This window comes from Theobroma cacao, chromosome 6 (genome assembly GCF_053813885.1).
Source record: "Theobroma cacao isolate CCN51 chromosome 6, ASM5381388v1, whole genome shotgun sequence".
Lineage (NCBI taxonomy): Eukaryota > Viridiplantae > Streptophyta > Magnoliopsida > Malvales > Malvaceae > Theobroma > Theobroma cacao.
Genome location: NC_142644.1, coordinates 6,184,067 through 6,199,915, shown reverse-complemented (window position 1 = coordinate 6,199,915; position 15,849 = coordinate 6,184,067). Strand labels below are relative to the sequence as shown.

At 36.8% G+C, this 15,849-nt stretch overlaps 1 protein-coding gene and 1 long non-coding RNA gene across 3 annotated transcripts; both read right to left on the bottom strand.

Moving 5' to 3' along the window:
* Positions 1–5,542: 5,542 nt before the first annotated feature.
* LOC148762019 (uncharacterized) lies at positions 5,543–11,991 on the bottom strand. 2 transcript variants are annotated; one of them, XR_016027196.1, is made up of 3 exons: positions 7,286–7,410; positions 6,554–6,637; positions 5,543–5,719 (listed from the first exon to the last, which is right to left on the bottom strand). XR_016027196.1 is itself a non-coding variant. In XM_088807707.1 (3 exons), exons 1-2 carry the CDS (start codon positions 11,984–11,986, stop codon positions 6,588–6,590), a joined length of 474 nt encoding a protein of 157 aa, XP_088663833.1. In that variant the 5' UTR covers positions 11,987–11,991; the 3' UTR covers positions 5,543–5,719; positions 6,554–6,587. The 2 variants fall into 2 exon arrangements, 1 of the variants encoding a protein (XP_088663833.1); XM_088807707.1 differs by lacking the exon at positions 7,286–7,410 and adding an exon at positions 11,563–11,991.
* A 1,586-nt stretch (positions 11,992–13,577) lies between these two features.
* Positions 13,578–15,446, bottom strand: LOC148762018 (uncharacterized). Its single transcript, XR_016026945.1, has 3 exons — positions 15,322–15,446; positions 14,590–14,673; positions 13,578–13,754 (listed from the first exon to the last, which is right to left on the bottom strand). It is a non-coding gene; the product is annotated as an uncharacterized LOC148762018 (long non-coding RNA).
* Between the last annotated feature and the right edge of the window lie 403 nt (positions 15,447–15,849).

Sequence of the window (15,849 nt, the reverse complement as noted above, 5' to 3'; positions counted from 1 at the left end):
CTCAATTTCACAAATTGCTTTTGTTAGCATTTCTAAATGAGGGAGAAACAAAGGTTATTTTACAAGTCAGTTGTCTTGAAAGTATTGGAAAATTTTTCCTCTTCTGACCATCTTGCCCCCCAAGTATGGATGGAGGACAACTTTAGGCAACGAAAGGAAAAGTTCACATTTTGGATTAGATTGAAAGAAATTGAGTGGTTTCGATGTGTTTGAAGCTCTGGCTAGTTTTAACACTTATCAAACTACCAAATTCAAATTCTCTCCAAGAGTGCAATATTTTCTTTATTTTTGAAAAAAATGAATTTTACCTTATCACAACATTGATAATTACTTAGATGAAGACCATCATCCTTAGATGTCAAATGATAAAACAGATGAAGTTTCAGAGCTTTTGCTTCTTTTTGGATTCTAGCCCTTGAATGGCCTTTATTCACTTGGTTAAGGCATTGAGAGTGTTTGAAGGTATAGTTTGAGAATGTTTATGAAAATGAGTTCATTTGCAAATAGCAACCATCAATTCTTTCGAGATTCTTTTCACCATTTATTTTACAAGAACATTTTCTTTTTCTTTTTTTCATGTATGATTTTGGAAACAAGCAGTATAGAGCTTTATTTTTAAAATTGCTAACATTCAAAGAACTCATTTCTCTTTTTTTTTTTAGAACGAAAAATAAATAAACAAGAACCAAAAGAAATTTGAGCAATTTTCAAACTCAATTCAACTCATGACAACATATGATGATGAAAACTAAACAATCACTCATGATCATGCATGAAAGACAAAAGTCCATATTTCCAAAAGTTTCTACCCTCAAAACATGAATAGGGCTAGAAAATGATCAAGAATAGCCCCCAAATTAGCATACCACTCAATTGTTCCAAATCCCAAGCCTTGCATCCATCACCCCTGATTTCTATAGTTGTTGACAAGTTCTTTGAATTTCGTTGGGTCTGCATTGATTAAAACTTGAACTTTGTTCTTGAATGCAATACAATTATTTGTGGAATGACCTTCGACCCCAGAATGGTAATCACATTTAACCTTTGGGTTATACCATCTTGGGTAAGGAGGTTTCCTAGACTTGGCAGGAATAATGGAGATCTTATGGTTTTGTACCGATAAAGGCAAAAGCTTTGCATAGGACATTGGTAATGAATGGTACACTTTGGCTTTCTTTCCCTTGTTGGTTTGAAGGTATTCTAGATTAATTTCTTGGTCACCTGAAGTGGACATGCAAGGTGGAGGAGCTTGTGTAAGTAACGACTGAGCGAAAGGTTGAGGTAAATTATGCACATATGTTGATGGGTGTGAATGAGTGCCCATAAGATCTCCTTCTATGTCACAAAATTTCCTTTTATTTCTCTTTTCACTAGTCATTCTTTGAACTCTCTTATCAAAAACATCATATTCTCTTTTAACGAGATCATTTGCTCGAGAGTCTACAAGCCTTCCCTTTTTTTATTCCATCTTCAATCCTTCCCACGGAGAACACCAAATCCGTAAAATCTTGAGAAGCATTACCCACCAATTTGTTGTAATATGGAGGAGGAAGAGTATCAACAAATAGAAAATTTAATTCTTTACTAGTAAGGGGTGGTTGGACTTGTGATGCTACTTCCTTTCACCTACAAGCATACTCCTTGAAACTTTCAGAAGGGTTTCTTTCCATGTTTTGGATGGTTATTTGATCAGGAATTGCTTCTAGCCTGTGCATGTATTGTCCCAAAAATGCTCTGGCTAAATCTCTTCATGTGCAAATACAATCATTTTCCAACTTGAAGTACCATTCAACCGCAGCTCCCTTTAAACTATTTTGGACAAAATGAATGAGCAACTTCTCATCATGGGCATATGGAGCCATCTTGTTGCAATACATGATCAAATGTGCTTGAGGGCATTTGGTTCCATCATACTTTTTGAACTCCGGGACTTTAAACTTGGGTGGGATAACCACATTAGTCACCAAACTTAATTCCTTTGCCTTAACAGAATCATAGAGATCCATTCCCTCTATGGCTTTAAAGCGCTCCTCTAAAAGATCATACTTCTGTTGCATTCTCGATTTATCTCTTGAACTTGATAAGTCAAGTGTAGGAATTTGATTAGAAAAATTTACCCCTGAAATTTGCATAGTTTGCCTTTGTGTCGATGATTGACTTAATCCTTGAAAACTTGAAGATCCTTCGATAGTCACTCTCCTTTCTTTGGCATTCACCATCTCCATTAGCTTTGCCAACTGTTTTCTCATCTCTTCTTGGGTCTTCTCCATCTTGTCTATCAAATTTGATTGATCATCTCCCATAATTTTAGTTTGAGCCCCTGTATTGTGCCAATTGTAAGTGGGCTCCCTCGAGCTTTTCTCTTTTCACAATATATAATTAGAAAGAACTTTTTTATTCATGAAAGTCAACAACAATCTCGCTTCTTCTTTCACGGAATGTAGTAAAGTCCATTGATGCTACTCGCAACAAAGGAAGATGAATGATGCATGCATGTGTGTCCAAATGGAAGAATGTTTGAATGCATGATGAGATGATTAAATTTATGACAATTGATTCGAAACACAAAGACACTTGATTATGAATAATGCACCAACACGATTACATTTCAAACAAACTTTTTTTCATTTTTTATGGTTTTTTTTTAAAAAAACAACATTTAGGAAAATATCTCAAAAGTTAACATATTTATTCACAAACATGAACCTACTCTTACAAGATTCAAAAGAAGTTAAAGATTAAAATGTCCTAAGGTCTTAACAAAAACTTCTAAAAAAAAAATTTAGCACAGTCAATCTTTTTTTTTCTTTTTATCTTGACACTCAATTGTGCTCCTTACAACCATGCCCCATCATCTTTGCTAGATCGAACCATTTGGCATCTATTAATGTTTGCACTCGATACTTGAAGGCGTCACAATCTTCGATGGAATATCCCATAGATCCACCATGATAATCACATCTTGCATTTAACTTGAACCATTTTGGGTATGGAGGCTGCAAGGGTTCCAAAGGCACCAGGACAATAAAATGATCATGAACTAATTGATAAAAGAGTTCTTTGTAGGTGACGGGTATAGGATCAAATTGTTTTTTCTTTTTGGATTGTTTTTGAGGGGTGCCTAGGCTAGGAGTGGGGGTGATTGATCATTGTGCTCGTGGTTGGCTTTGAAAAATCTGTTGAAAGGGAGGCTGAAAAGTGCTTGAATAGGAGTAAGAATTTGGTTGCAAATTGATTTTTGCGAGTTAAAAAGTGGTGGGTGGAGAATATGACCTTGGTTGCAACCTGTTGTTCAAGGGTTGTGTAGCATGTGGAGATTCCATCTTGGTCATGAGACTTTTTAACTCAATCATTTGCGTATTCAACTCATCCATCCCTTTTACAATTTTTTCCAGACCTTGATCTTTGCTTGAGCCACTAAGCAACGTGTTGGGTTCATCAAGGACAAATTGAATTTTATTTAGAGATTGCTTCTAGTGTGGTTTGATTTGAAGCGATGGGGATTCCGGAGGATGCTTTGCTTTGGCTTCATTGAGACGTTCAACCATTTCCATCAATTTGGCCATCTGTCTTTTCATCTCTCGAAGGTCATATCCAAATTCTTCTTGTTTGTGTTCCAATGCACTTATCCTTACTTCCAATTGATGTTCCATCTCGTTCAATCCTTTTGACCCAAACAAAAATAAATTAGAAAATTTTTTTTTGAAACTTTACTAAAAATTTTCAAAAAGAGATTTATTTTTTTTCCTACAAAGCTAACGACATTGTAGGGGTTTTCTTTATTAGAACAAATATGAAATGATTGCATGTAGATGCATGTATGCATGAAATGCTATGATGCTTTGATGCATGGATGGTATAAAATGAAATGGAAGGCAATATTATTGGAGATCATGTATAGTGGGAGCTAGAAAACTTTATTCAAAACTAAAGTCCTTTTCTTTTTTGTGGTTTTTGAAGAAAATGGAAGAAATAAAAACTTGTTTATGTTCTTTCTTCTTGCTACTTAAATGGAGAACCATTTTCTTTTTCTTTTCCATTTCACAAGAAGCATCATTTCCTCTTTCTACCTTCCTAATTTATTTTTGTAAGAGAAGAAGTTTTTCTCTCTTTTTATTTTCCCTCATTTTTATGGCCAAAAGGAACTAAAGACCTTCATTTGGTTTTTTTTTTTTGTTTATTTTTTTAGAAGACCTCTTTTTTTTTTTAAATACCTCTTTTTTTTTCCTTTCTTTATATTATTGTTCTTTTCTTTTTTTTTTGAAAAAAAAAGAAAATTCTCCCTCTTTTTCATGTTTATCTTTTATTTTTAGGAGAAAATAAAGAAACCTATTCTTATAAAATTAAGGAGAAAAATATGCTAAAAAAAATATAACGTCAAAAATCTTGTTCTTTTCTTTTTTAAAAAGAAAATGGAAAAGAAAGAATTTTTTTTGGTTTTTTTTTTCAAATCACTTTGACACGTGTTATTTTTATTTTTATTAAAAAAGCTACTAGGACAGATTCATTCCTTTCAGTGTCCTAAATTAGGGTATACTCTTCATGACAAGTTTGGTAAGGTTCAGCCTATGAGATAGCTTTTCACGACTTTCTATATGCTGGGTTTGGTTTTGAATGAGGCTAAAGGTTCCCAAATTGTTCCTCTCTATTGTCCACTCGGACTAGTAAGGCACGCCAGTCCTCACCCATTATAGGCTTCAAACGGACTAGGTTCAATTTGAGTGGGGGTGTTCACTAACCCATGCGGAGGTTATCACCTCATGATAACGTAGCTACTAAACTCCCTACTAATAAGGACAAAGCCTGGGTAGAAAGCTTATGCATGAATGCAACATGTGTCGTGTGTGTGAAGGAACATACTGACCTTTGATGGACAATTTCACATCCCTTTATCCTAAACCCCCCACAATTTAAAAAAATCAATAAAATAATGATTATAAAACAATTAATGCAGGAAATCGAATGCATAAAAAAAATGCTCAAATTTAAAGGAAACACTAAATCATCTAGGGTTCAATATAACCTATGATTAATTATGGCTGGACTCTCTTTTATCCCCAATGGAGTCACCATCTGTCGTAACGTGCGGGTCTGATGTCACGACCCGGTACTCCCCTCGAGCCCGTGACAACCGCCGCGGTGTCCCGGTAGACACTTATTGCCCGAAATGTCAACCCGAAACCCCGCAAGGCTTTACTATCAGTTTCTCTGTTCCCTTGTGAGCAACCATTGTCAAATATCGTGTTCTAAAATATTTTAAGCTGTTTCCAACTTTAAACAAATAAAATATTAATTTTTCGTCTCACAAGGGTATTTCGGTCATTTTTCTCAAAAATTTTAAAACAGGCTAAAACGTAATATACAAGTACAAAACACACAATTCATATTCAAAATGAGTTTAAAAGTCTAAAATCTTCATTTAAAACGAAATTATGGTTATTTGAATATAATAAGAAAATAAAAGAAATATTAAGTAAAATATTCTATTTTCTTATAAAATAATATTTATAGAGTTATACGTGAATAATTTTTATAACGTAAAAGTTAAATAAATTTATACATACTTAAATACAGTAAGCCAAAATATTTAATTTAATTTACAATAACAAGAGTGCCCCCGAATAAACAAAAGTAAAGAGGACTGTGAACCTACGGTTTGGAAAATGCAGATCCCACTGTAGTCCTCGATGAGATCAGCTATCTACAGTCTATACTGAACCTGAAATGGGTGGAAAGGAGGGTGGTGAGATTATAAAATCCCAATGAGTAAACAAACATCATCATAAACATCTAGAGTTGAGTACATTGAGACAATAAAGTAAATCATCATAAACTGGGTTATAGCATTAGAACACATTTTGTTCAAAACACGTAAAGAGGCTTATGAATCTCATAAAAATCTAGGCTTGTGCCATAAATCCATTCTCGGGGACACCTTGGCCGAGGCATCCTACCGAGACCGCCAAGGCTATTAAAATTCACATTTCACATAAATCATGTTTTTGTTTTGAAAACATAGCCGTTCCTTGGCGTTGGCTGAGTTCCCTCTCACGTGGTGGTTTAGCGTGAAGTGACCCTAAACTTTACCCCAGGAGATACCCTACGCGCCTCTCCGTTCGAGGTAAGAATATAATGGGGTTTACCGTGCCCCTCTAAAAGGCTGGTCCACAGAAACCCCCTACTGCAGTGATTAATTAATATATAATCCACCATATAATAAAACTCAATAACATGATATGGCAATTTTGTAATTCGTAGTTTTTCAAGGTAACCAAACAATTCGCATTTCAATACAATTGCCAACTAGCCAATCATGCTCGATTTATCATAAGCCAGTTAATTTAAACAATCAAATTGCCACAATTAACAGTCTCTGTGTACTCTATTTTTCAAAATCACTATTAATTTCAAAACAATTTATAATTTAATTTCATTGAAACTCATTTATTCATAAAACATGAAAATTTATCTTTTTAAATTTCTTTTTCCATAGAATTCATGAAAGCATTTAAAAACCACCCTAGATAATTAAAATGACAGTAAGTTTACTCACTATGTCTAGAATGCAGACTTTCGAAGCACTCTGTCTACTGGTCCTCGGATGCAATTTCCTTGCCTTTATCGGAAGACTCACCACCTTGACACAATACAAAATCGAGAGTTTCACCAAGTTGGTACTAAATCAAAATTAAACTAATTTAGATTACCAATGCATGATATGGAATGCAAAAATGCACTGGTAACTATTTAAACCCGGTATTGGCCTAATTCGTCTTATCACCCGATTAAATTCCTAACGGGTCCGTTTAAACTCCAATTTAATTCTTTTCAGTTTCTATACTTCAATAGCACCCAAATTAACTTAATGTCCCTCAGTGTGGTGCAAATTATTAGTCCCAACAGTAAATTACGAAAATACCCCTAGTGGGTAAAAATTCGTATTTTTGCTCCGAAAATTCCCATTATTTTTCTAGGCTCATAATTCATCATTCCTTAACCAATTCTCCTAGAATAAAATCAAACTCATCCTCACTCACTACATGGTAAATTCAGCCATTAATGGTTGAGGGAGAAAATAAATTCTTTTCTTGTTGTTTTGTTTCTAAATATGCTAAACTAACTAAAAACACTAACATAAATTAAAATCAAATAAATCCAACAACTTTCTCTCTCCTAACCCATTTTTTCAGAATTTAATTCATCATGAAAACATGTAATTTAATCATGGAAAATAAAGAGAAATGCTTGGGAATAAGAAAACTCAAGCTTAATAGAAAAAACTCACCTTTTTCACTTAATTTCCTTGAAAATTCACACTTTTTCTTTGATTTTCTCTCTCTAGGGTTTTGTTTTTGTTTTCTCTCTCTTCTTGCTGGTTTGGCCGGCCATGGGGTGGAAGATGGGCTGATATTGTGCCTTTTAAAAAGGAAAATAATAAATTAATAAAGGCATGACACATGGCATCATGTCATTGGCCCGTTTTTTAAAATTTTAAAAATTTAAACATTTTATCTCCACCACAAGTTTAGTCAAGGGTCAAAGATGAAGACAAAGGAAGACCATGTGCTGGAAAAAATATCCTGGTGGTGGAAAATTACAATTTTTCCCCTGAGGTGGCAAAATTACCATTTTACCCCTATACTCCAAATTATACCGAAATTAAAATTTTTCACTTCTAAACCTCAAATCATACTTCAATAAGTCAAATTATACTCTAATAAGTCAAATGGGATCAAAAAATCTTTTCTAAATTTCCCATTTTGTCCCCAGGTGGCAAATGACCATTTTGCCCCTAGTTAGTGAAAATTTCGATTTGACTCCAAATTGATCCTCAAACTCCAAATTACCTTTTTAAGTCATCCATGAACTGTGAAACTCTTAATCTCACCTTAAAATTCCTATTTGATCTAGTTCGAGGATTAAATAAACTTTGTTGTACCTCTAGGTACAATACCGACTTTTGTAAATTTTTCGGGACTCTCCTAGCATGCAATCATGCTATCATCACATGTATGTCATGAATAGTATTTTATAAGGTCGGGCTTTACAGCACTACCCCCCTTAAAATAAAATTTTGACCTCAAAATTTCACTTACCTGATTTGAATAAAAGATGTGGATATTGGTTTCTCATCTGGCTCTCGACTTCCCACATTATCTCCTCTATTCGAGCATTCTTCCACAATACTTTCACCATTGGAATGCTCTTGTTCCTTAGCACTCGATCCTTTCGATCTAGAATACGTACAGGCTGCACCTCGAACTTCAAATCCTCATGCAACTCAATGGGAGGTGTCTCTAAAATGTGAGAGGGATCGGGAACATACTTTTTCAACATCGAGACATGGAAGACATTATGAATTCGATCTAACTCTGGGGGTAATTCAAGTCTGTAAGCCACTGGCCCAATCCTTTCAATGATACGAAAAGGTCCAATGTATCTTGGATTGAGCTTTCCCCTCTTCGCGAATCGAATCACACCTTTCATCATCCAATAAATACCACAAATTATCACAATAGTATAATCAAATAAGATTTAATACTTGGAAATTTCAAATTATTACCTTTCCAAGGAGAAACCTTAAGAAAAACTTTATCGTCGACTTCAAACTCCAAATCTTTCCTTCGTTTATCCGAATAATTCTTCTGCCTATCTTGAGCTGTCTTTAATCGCTCTCGGATAACTTTGACCTTATCGTTTGTCAAATCAATCAATTCCACATTCACCAATTTCCTCTCACCTACTTCATCCCAACAGAGCGGAGTTCGGCATTTCCTTCCATACAAAGCCTCGTATGGTGCCATCCCAATACTAGACTGAAAACTGTTATTATAAGCAAACTCCACCAATGGCAAGTGTCTGTCCCAACTCCCGATAAAGTCAATGACACAAGCCCGTAACATATCCTCCAAGGTCTGAATAGTTCTCTCAGATTGACCATCTGTCCGTGGATGAAAGGCAGTACTAAATCTCAATTTAGTTCCAAGAGCTTCCTGAAATTTTGGCCAAAATCGAGAAGTAAATCGAGGGTCTCGATCTGACACAATAGAAACTGGGACTCCGTGTAATCTCACAATCTCATCTATATAAAGTCTTGCCATCCTCTCAATAGAATACGTGCTATGGATAGCCAAGAAATGGGCGGACTTAGTCAATCTATCCACAATCACCCAAATAGCATCCTTCCCACTTTGTGTCCACGACAAACCCAATACAAAGTCCATAGTCACATGTTCCCATTTCCATTCAGGAATCGGTAAAGGTTGAAGAGTACCTGACGGTTTTTGATGCTCCGCCTTGATCTGTTGGCATGTGAGACATTTCGCTACAAACTCTGCTATGTCTCGTTTCATACCCGGCCACCAATAACTTTCTTTAATAGTCTGATACATCTTGGTGCTTCCGGGATGTAAAGCGTAGGCGGAAGAATGAGCTTCCTCCAAAATAGCTCGTCTCAACTGATCATCCTTAGGGACACAAATTCGGTCTCTAAGCATCAAAGTACCATCATCGCTGAGTCTAAACTCACTAGCTTTTCCATCTTGCAGCTTTTGAACTTCCTGTTTCAACCAATCATCAGATTTCTGCAATTCTCTGATCTGATTCAACAATGAAGGTCTCACGACGAAACTAGCAAGTAGGGTTCCATCCTCAGCATTATTCAACTGGATCCCTAGAGATTTCATCTCAAGTAACATCGGAAAATAAGAACTCCGAAGTGTTGCTAACGACGATGAGGATTTACGACTTAAAGCATCCGCTACAACATTTGCTTTTCCCGGATGATAATCAATCACTAAGTCATAATCCTTAATCAACTCCAACCATCGTCTTTGTCTCAAGTTAAGCTCTTTCTGGGTGAGCAAATACTTCAAACTTTTATGATCAGAAAAAATCCGACAACGCTCACCATATAAATAATGTCTCCAAATCTTCAATGCGAATACTACTGCTGCTAACTCCAAGTCATGAGTAGGGTAATTCGTCTCGTGCTTCTTCAACTGTCGGGAAGCATAAGCTATTACTTTCTCATCCTGCATCAACACACACCCTAATCCCAACTTAGATGCATCGCTGTATACTACAAATTCTTTTCCACTAACAGGAAGTGTTAAAACGGGAGCGGAGGTTAACCGGTTCTTTAGCTCCTGAAATCGATTCTCACAAACATCATCCCACTCATACTTAACTCCTTTACGAGTCAAACGAGTCAGAGGAGCTGCTATCAAAGAAAATCCCTGAACAAATCTCCGGTAATAACCGGCTAAGCCAAGGAAACTACGAATCTCAGTTACCGTTTCGGTTGCTCCCATTGCAAGATTGCCTCAATCTTCTTGGGATCGACATAAATTCTAGCTCCGAACACCACATGTCCCAAGAAAACCACTTCCTTCAACCAGAATTCACATTTAGAGAACTTGGCATAGAGTTGTCTCTCGCGCAAAGTTTGCAACACAATGCGCAAATGGGCAGCATGTTCATCATCATTCTTCTAATAAACCAAGATGTCATCGATGAATACTATCACAAACTTATCCAAGTATGGATGGAACACCCTGTTCATAAGATCCATAAAAACTGCCGGGGCATTAGTCAAACCAAACGGCATCACCAGAAACTCATAATGCCCATAACGCGTCCTGAAGGCAGTCTTAGGTACATCCTGCTCCTTAATCCTCAACTGATAGTACCCAGATCTCAAATCAATCTTAGAGAATACCATAGCACCTCGTAATTGATCAAAAAGATCATCTATCCGGGGTAAAGGGTATTTATTCTTGATGGTCACTCGGTTCAGCTGACGGTAATCAATACACAATCGAAGAGTGCCATCTTTCTTCTTTACAAATAGGACTGGTGCTCCCCAAGGAGAAATGCTAGGGCGAATGAAACCTTTATCCACCAAATCTTGCAACTGGGCTTTCAGTTCCTTCAACTCTACTGGGGCCATTCTATATGGAGGAATAGAAATAGGTGCGGTACCCGAAAGTAAATCAATAGGGAACTCAAGCTCTCGATTAGGAGGTATTCCCGGTAAATCATTAGGAAATACATCAGGAAACTCACTTACTATTGGGACATCCTCTAACTTAGGTTCCCCCTTTGAAGTATCGATTACGTATGCCAAATAAGTCGGATACCCTTTTTGCACTAATTTTGAAGCTTTGACGGCCGAGATTACACAAGATGGTAATACTCGACGTTTCCCTACAAACACAATCTCTACTCCCTCCGAATTCCGAAGAACAACTTCTTTTCGGAAACAATCCACGTTCGCCCGATGTGCAGTTAACCAGTCCATACCTAATATTAAATCAAAATCCAAGATCTCTAGAGGAATTAAGTCACCCCTAAATTCTTCCTCACCTACCCTTACCCCACATTCTCTATAACAAGTATTTCTAATCAATTGTTCTCCTAGAGGGGTATGCACTACAATTTCTTCCTCTAATGGTGACAGGTTTCTATCAGTAATTGATGCAAATGTCGTACTCACATAAGATCTATCTGAGCCAGAATCTATCAAAACATAAGCATCTTTATCAAATAAAGACATAGTACCTGTCACTGCTCCAGGTTGAACTCGTGCCTCATCTTCTGTCACAGCAAAAACTCTTGTCGCGGTACGAGTCTGTGGTCTCGAAGGTGGATGTGACGGGGTATTACTCTCCACACCAGACCGTATGGCTACTCCCTGTCTCGGTGGTAATCCAGAAGAATCTCTCCTCTGTATATCTGTGCGAGCTGGTGGAGATGATGCAGCTACAGTGGCTCGTCCTAACTGTGGGCAATTACTCCTAATGTGACCCGTCTGTCCACATTGGAAACATCTTGTTGGCCCTCTACATAGCCCACTATGATAATTCCCACAATTTCTGCATCTGTCAGAACCTCCGAGACTCTTCCCAGAACCAGTCATAGCAGATCTGCTAAACCTCGAAGGTCTCTGCTGTGATGGTGGAAATGAAGGTCGAGGAGATGTCATGGAAACAGAAGTAGTGCTCCCTGAAGTCGCTGAGTCCTTGCCTCTTTTTACTGGCTGACTAGAAGACATACCAGGATTCCTCCTTTTTGCAAACTCAGTCTGAATCCTTCTATTCTCAGTCGCGAGCTTCTCAGCTCGTAAAGCCATCTGTACCACCTCCTTATGTGGCTCCCTACCAATCACTGTCATTCGCTCTCTGATCTCATTACGGAGCCCTTCCTCGAAATAGCTGGCCTGATCCTGCTCAGATTTCACCAGATCCGGCACATATAACATCAACTCGTTAAAACGAGTCTCGTACTCCTCTACAGTTAGATTTCCCTGTTTCAAATTCAGAAATTCTCTCTTCTTTTCTTTTTGATGGAAATAAGTGAAATACTGACCATCGAATTCCCTGAGAAAATCAGACCATGTCTGAGGAGTAGCGGAACGGGACTTCACCGAATTCCACCAAGTACGAGCCCTTTTCTCTAATAATCTCGTAGCCACCATCAGCTTCATGTCATCATCTAATCCCATATCAGAAAGAGTCTCGGACACCTGATTAATCCAGTCCTTTGCCACAGTGGCATCCAACTCACCAATGAAAGATACACAACCCAATTGCCTAGCCTCCTTCAGCTTTTTGGAAATGGATACATCCTGTATTGGGGGTGGAACTAAAGGAGTAGCTGGGGGCACTACAGGTGGAACTTGACCAGTCTGAGCTTGACCAGCTATTGCTGCAAAGAAAGCTGCCAATGCTAGTGCTGCCTCAGTAGGCATGGCGGGAATACCAGTAGGTGGCTGAGGAGATGGAGGATGTGGAGGACTATCGGCCTGCTCAGCAGCAAGTGCTGCCCGAATGGTAGATGCAGCTGATTCCTCCTCTACTGTATCTGGCTGATGACGTTGGGAACGACCTCTTCCCCTCCCAACTGATCTAGTGAGAGGTGGGCGTCCGCGTCGAGGAGGCATTATAATCTATAAAAAAAATACGAGCAAGTTTAGGTAACCTTAGGCTCTATATGCAAATGCATGCATTCTATTCAACCTAACCTAACTTAACTTAATCCAGGGCCACACTGATATTGTAAATATTTAAAACAACTTTAAAACTAAAAACTTTAATCTTGAAAACCAAAAGCTCTGATACCAATCGAATTGTCACGACCCGATACTCCCCTCGAGCCCGTGACAACCGCCGCGGTGTCCCGGTAGACACTTATTGCTCGAAATGTCAACCCGAAACCCCGCAAGGCTTTACTATCAGTTTCTCTGTTCCCTTGTGAGCAACCATTGTCAAATATCGTGTTCTAAAATATTTTAAGCTGTTTCCAACTTTAAACAAATAAAATATTAATTTTTCGTCTCACAAGGGTATTTCGGTCATTTTTCTCAAAAATTTTAAAACTGGCTAAAACGTAATATACAAGTACAAAACACACAATTCATATTCAAAATGAGTTTAAAAGTCTAAAATCTTCATTTAAAACGAAATTATGGTTATTTGAATATAATAAGAAAATAAAAGAAATATTAAGTAAAATATTCTATTTTCCTATAAAACAATATTTATAGAGTTATACGTGAATAATTTTTATAACGTAAAAGTTAAATAAATTTATACATACTTAAATACAGTAAGCCAAAATATTTAATTTAATTTACAATAACAAGAGTGCCCCCGAATAAACAAAAGTAAAGAGGACTGTGAACCTACGGTTTGGAAAATGCAGATCCCACTGTAGTCCTCGATGAGATCAGCTATCTACAGTCTATACTGAACCTGAAATGGGTGGAAAGGAGGGTGGTGAGATTATAAAATCCCAATGAGTAAACAAACATCATCATAAACATCTAGAGTTGAGTACATTGAGACAATAAAGTAAATCATCATAAACTGGGTTATAGCATTAGAACACATTTTGTTCAAAACACGTAAAGAGGCTTATGAATCTCATAAAAATCTAGGCTTGTGCCATAAATCCATTCTCGGGGACACCTTGGCCGAGGCATCCTACCGAGACCGCCAAGGCTATTAAAATTCACATTTCACATAAATCATGTTTTTGTTTTGAAAACATAGCCGTTCCTTGGCGTTGGCTGAGTTCCCCCTCACGTGGTGGTTTAGCGTGAAGTGAACCCTAAACTTTACCACAGGAGATACCCTACGCGCCTCTCCGTTCGAGGTAAGAATATAATGGGGTTTACCGTGCCCCTCTAAAAGGCTGGTCCACAGAAACCCCCTACTGCAGTGATTAATTAATATATAATCCACCATATAATAAAACTCAATAACATGATATGGCAATTTTGTAATTCGTAGTTTTTCAAGGTAACCAAACAATTCGCATTTCAATACAATTGCCAACTAGCCAATCATGCTCGATTTATCATAAGCCAGTTAATTTAAACAATCAAATTGCCACAATTAACAGTCTCCGTGTACTCTATTTTTCAAAATCACTATTAATTTCAAAACAATTTATAATTTAATTTCATTGAAACTCATTTATTCATAAAACATGAAAATTTATCTTTTTAAATTTCTTTTTCCATAGAATTCATGAAAGCATTTAAAAACCACCCTAGATAATTAAAATGACAGTAAGTTTACTCACTATGTCTAGAATGCAGACTTTCGAAACACTCTGTCTACTGGTCCTCGGATGCAATTTTCTTGCCTTTATCGGAGGACTCACCACCTTGACACAATACAAAATCGAGAGTTTCACCAAGTTGGTACTAAATCAAAATTAAACTAATTTAGATTACCAATGCATGATATGGAATGCAAAAATGCACTGGTAACTATTTAAACCCGGTATTGGCCTAATTCGTCTTATCACCCGATTAAATTCCTAACGGGTCCGTTTAAACTCCAATTTAATTCTTTTCAGTTTCTATACCTCAATTGCACCCAAATTAACTTAATGTCCCTCAGTGTGGTGCAAATTATCAGTCTCAACAGTAAATTACGAAAATACCCTTAGTGGGTAAAAATTCGTATTTTTGCTCCGAAAATTCCCATTATTTTTCTAGGCTCATAATTCATCATTCCTTAACGAATTCTCCTAGAATAAAATCAAACTCATCCTCACTCACTACATGGTAAATTCAGCCATTAATGGTTGAGGGAGAAAATAAATTCTTTTCTTATTGTTTTGTTTCTAAATATGCTAAACTAACTAAAAACACTAACATAAATTAAAATCAAATAAATCCAACAACTTTCTCTCTCCTAACCCATTTTTTCAGAATTTAATTCATCATGAAAACATGTAATTTAATCATGAAAAATAAAGAGAAATGCTTGGGAATAAGAAAACTCAAGCTTAATAGAAAAAACTCACCTTTTTCACTTAATTTCCTTGAAAATTCACACTTTTTCTTTGATTTTCTCTCTCTAGGGTTTTGTTTTTGTTTTCTCTCTCTTCTTGCTGGTTTGGCCGGCCATGGGGTGGAAGATGGGCTGATATTGTGCCTTTTAAAAAGGAAAATAATAAATTAATAAAGGCATGACACATGGCATCATGTCATTGGCCCGTTTTTTAAAATTTTAAAAATTTAAACATTTTATCTCCACCACATGTTTAGTCAAGGGTCAAAGATGAAGACAAAGGAAGACCATGTGCTGGAAAAAATATCCTGGTGGTGGAAAATTACAATTTTGCCCCTGAGGTGGCAAAATTACCATTTTACCCCTATACTCCAAATTATACCGAAATTAAAATTTTTCACTTCTAAACCTCAAATCATACTTCAATAAGTCAAATTATACTCTAATAAGTCAAATGGGGTCAAAAAATCTTTTCTAAAATTCCCATTTTGTCCCCAGGTGGCAAATGACCATTTTGCCCCTAGTTAGTGAAAATTTCGAT

What these genes read in the sequence shown, in the direction of transcription:
- LOC148762019 (XM_088807707.1), bottom strand. Translation starts at nt 11,986, where the DNA reads ATGACATCTCCTCGACCTTCATTTCCACCATCACAGCAGAGACCTTCG. An exon ending in TCAACCTGGAGCAGTGACAG is followed by an intron (nt 6,638 to 11,562) that starts GTACTATGTCTT and finishes TATTGTGTCAAG; the next exon opens with GTGGTGAGTCTTCCGATAAA.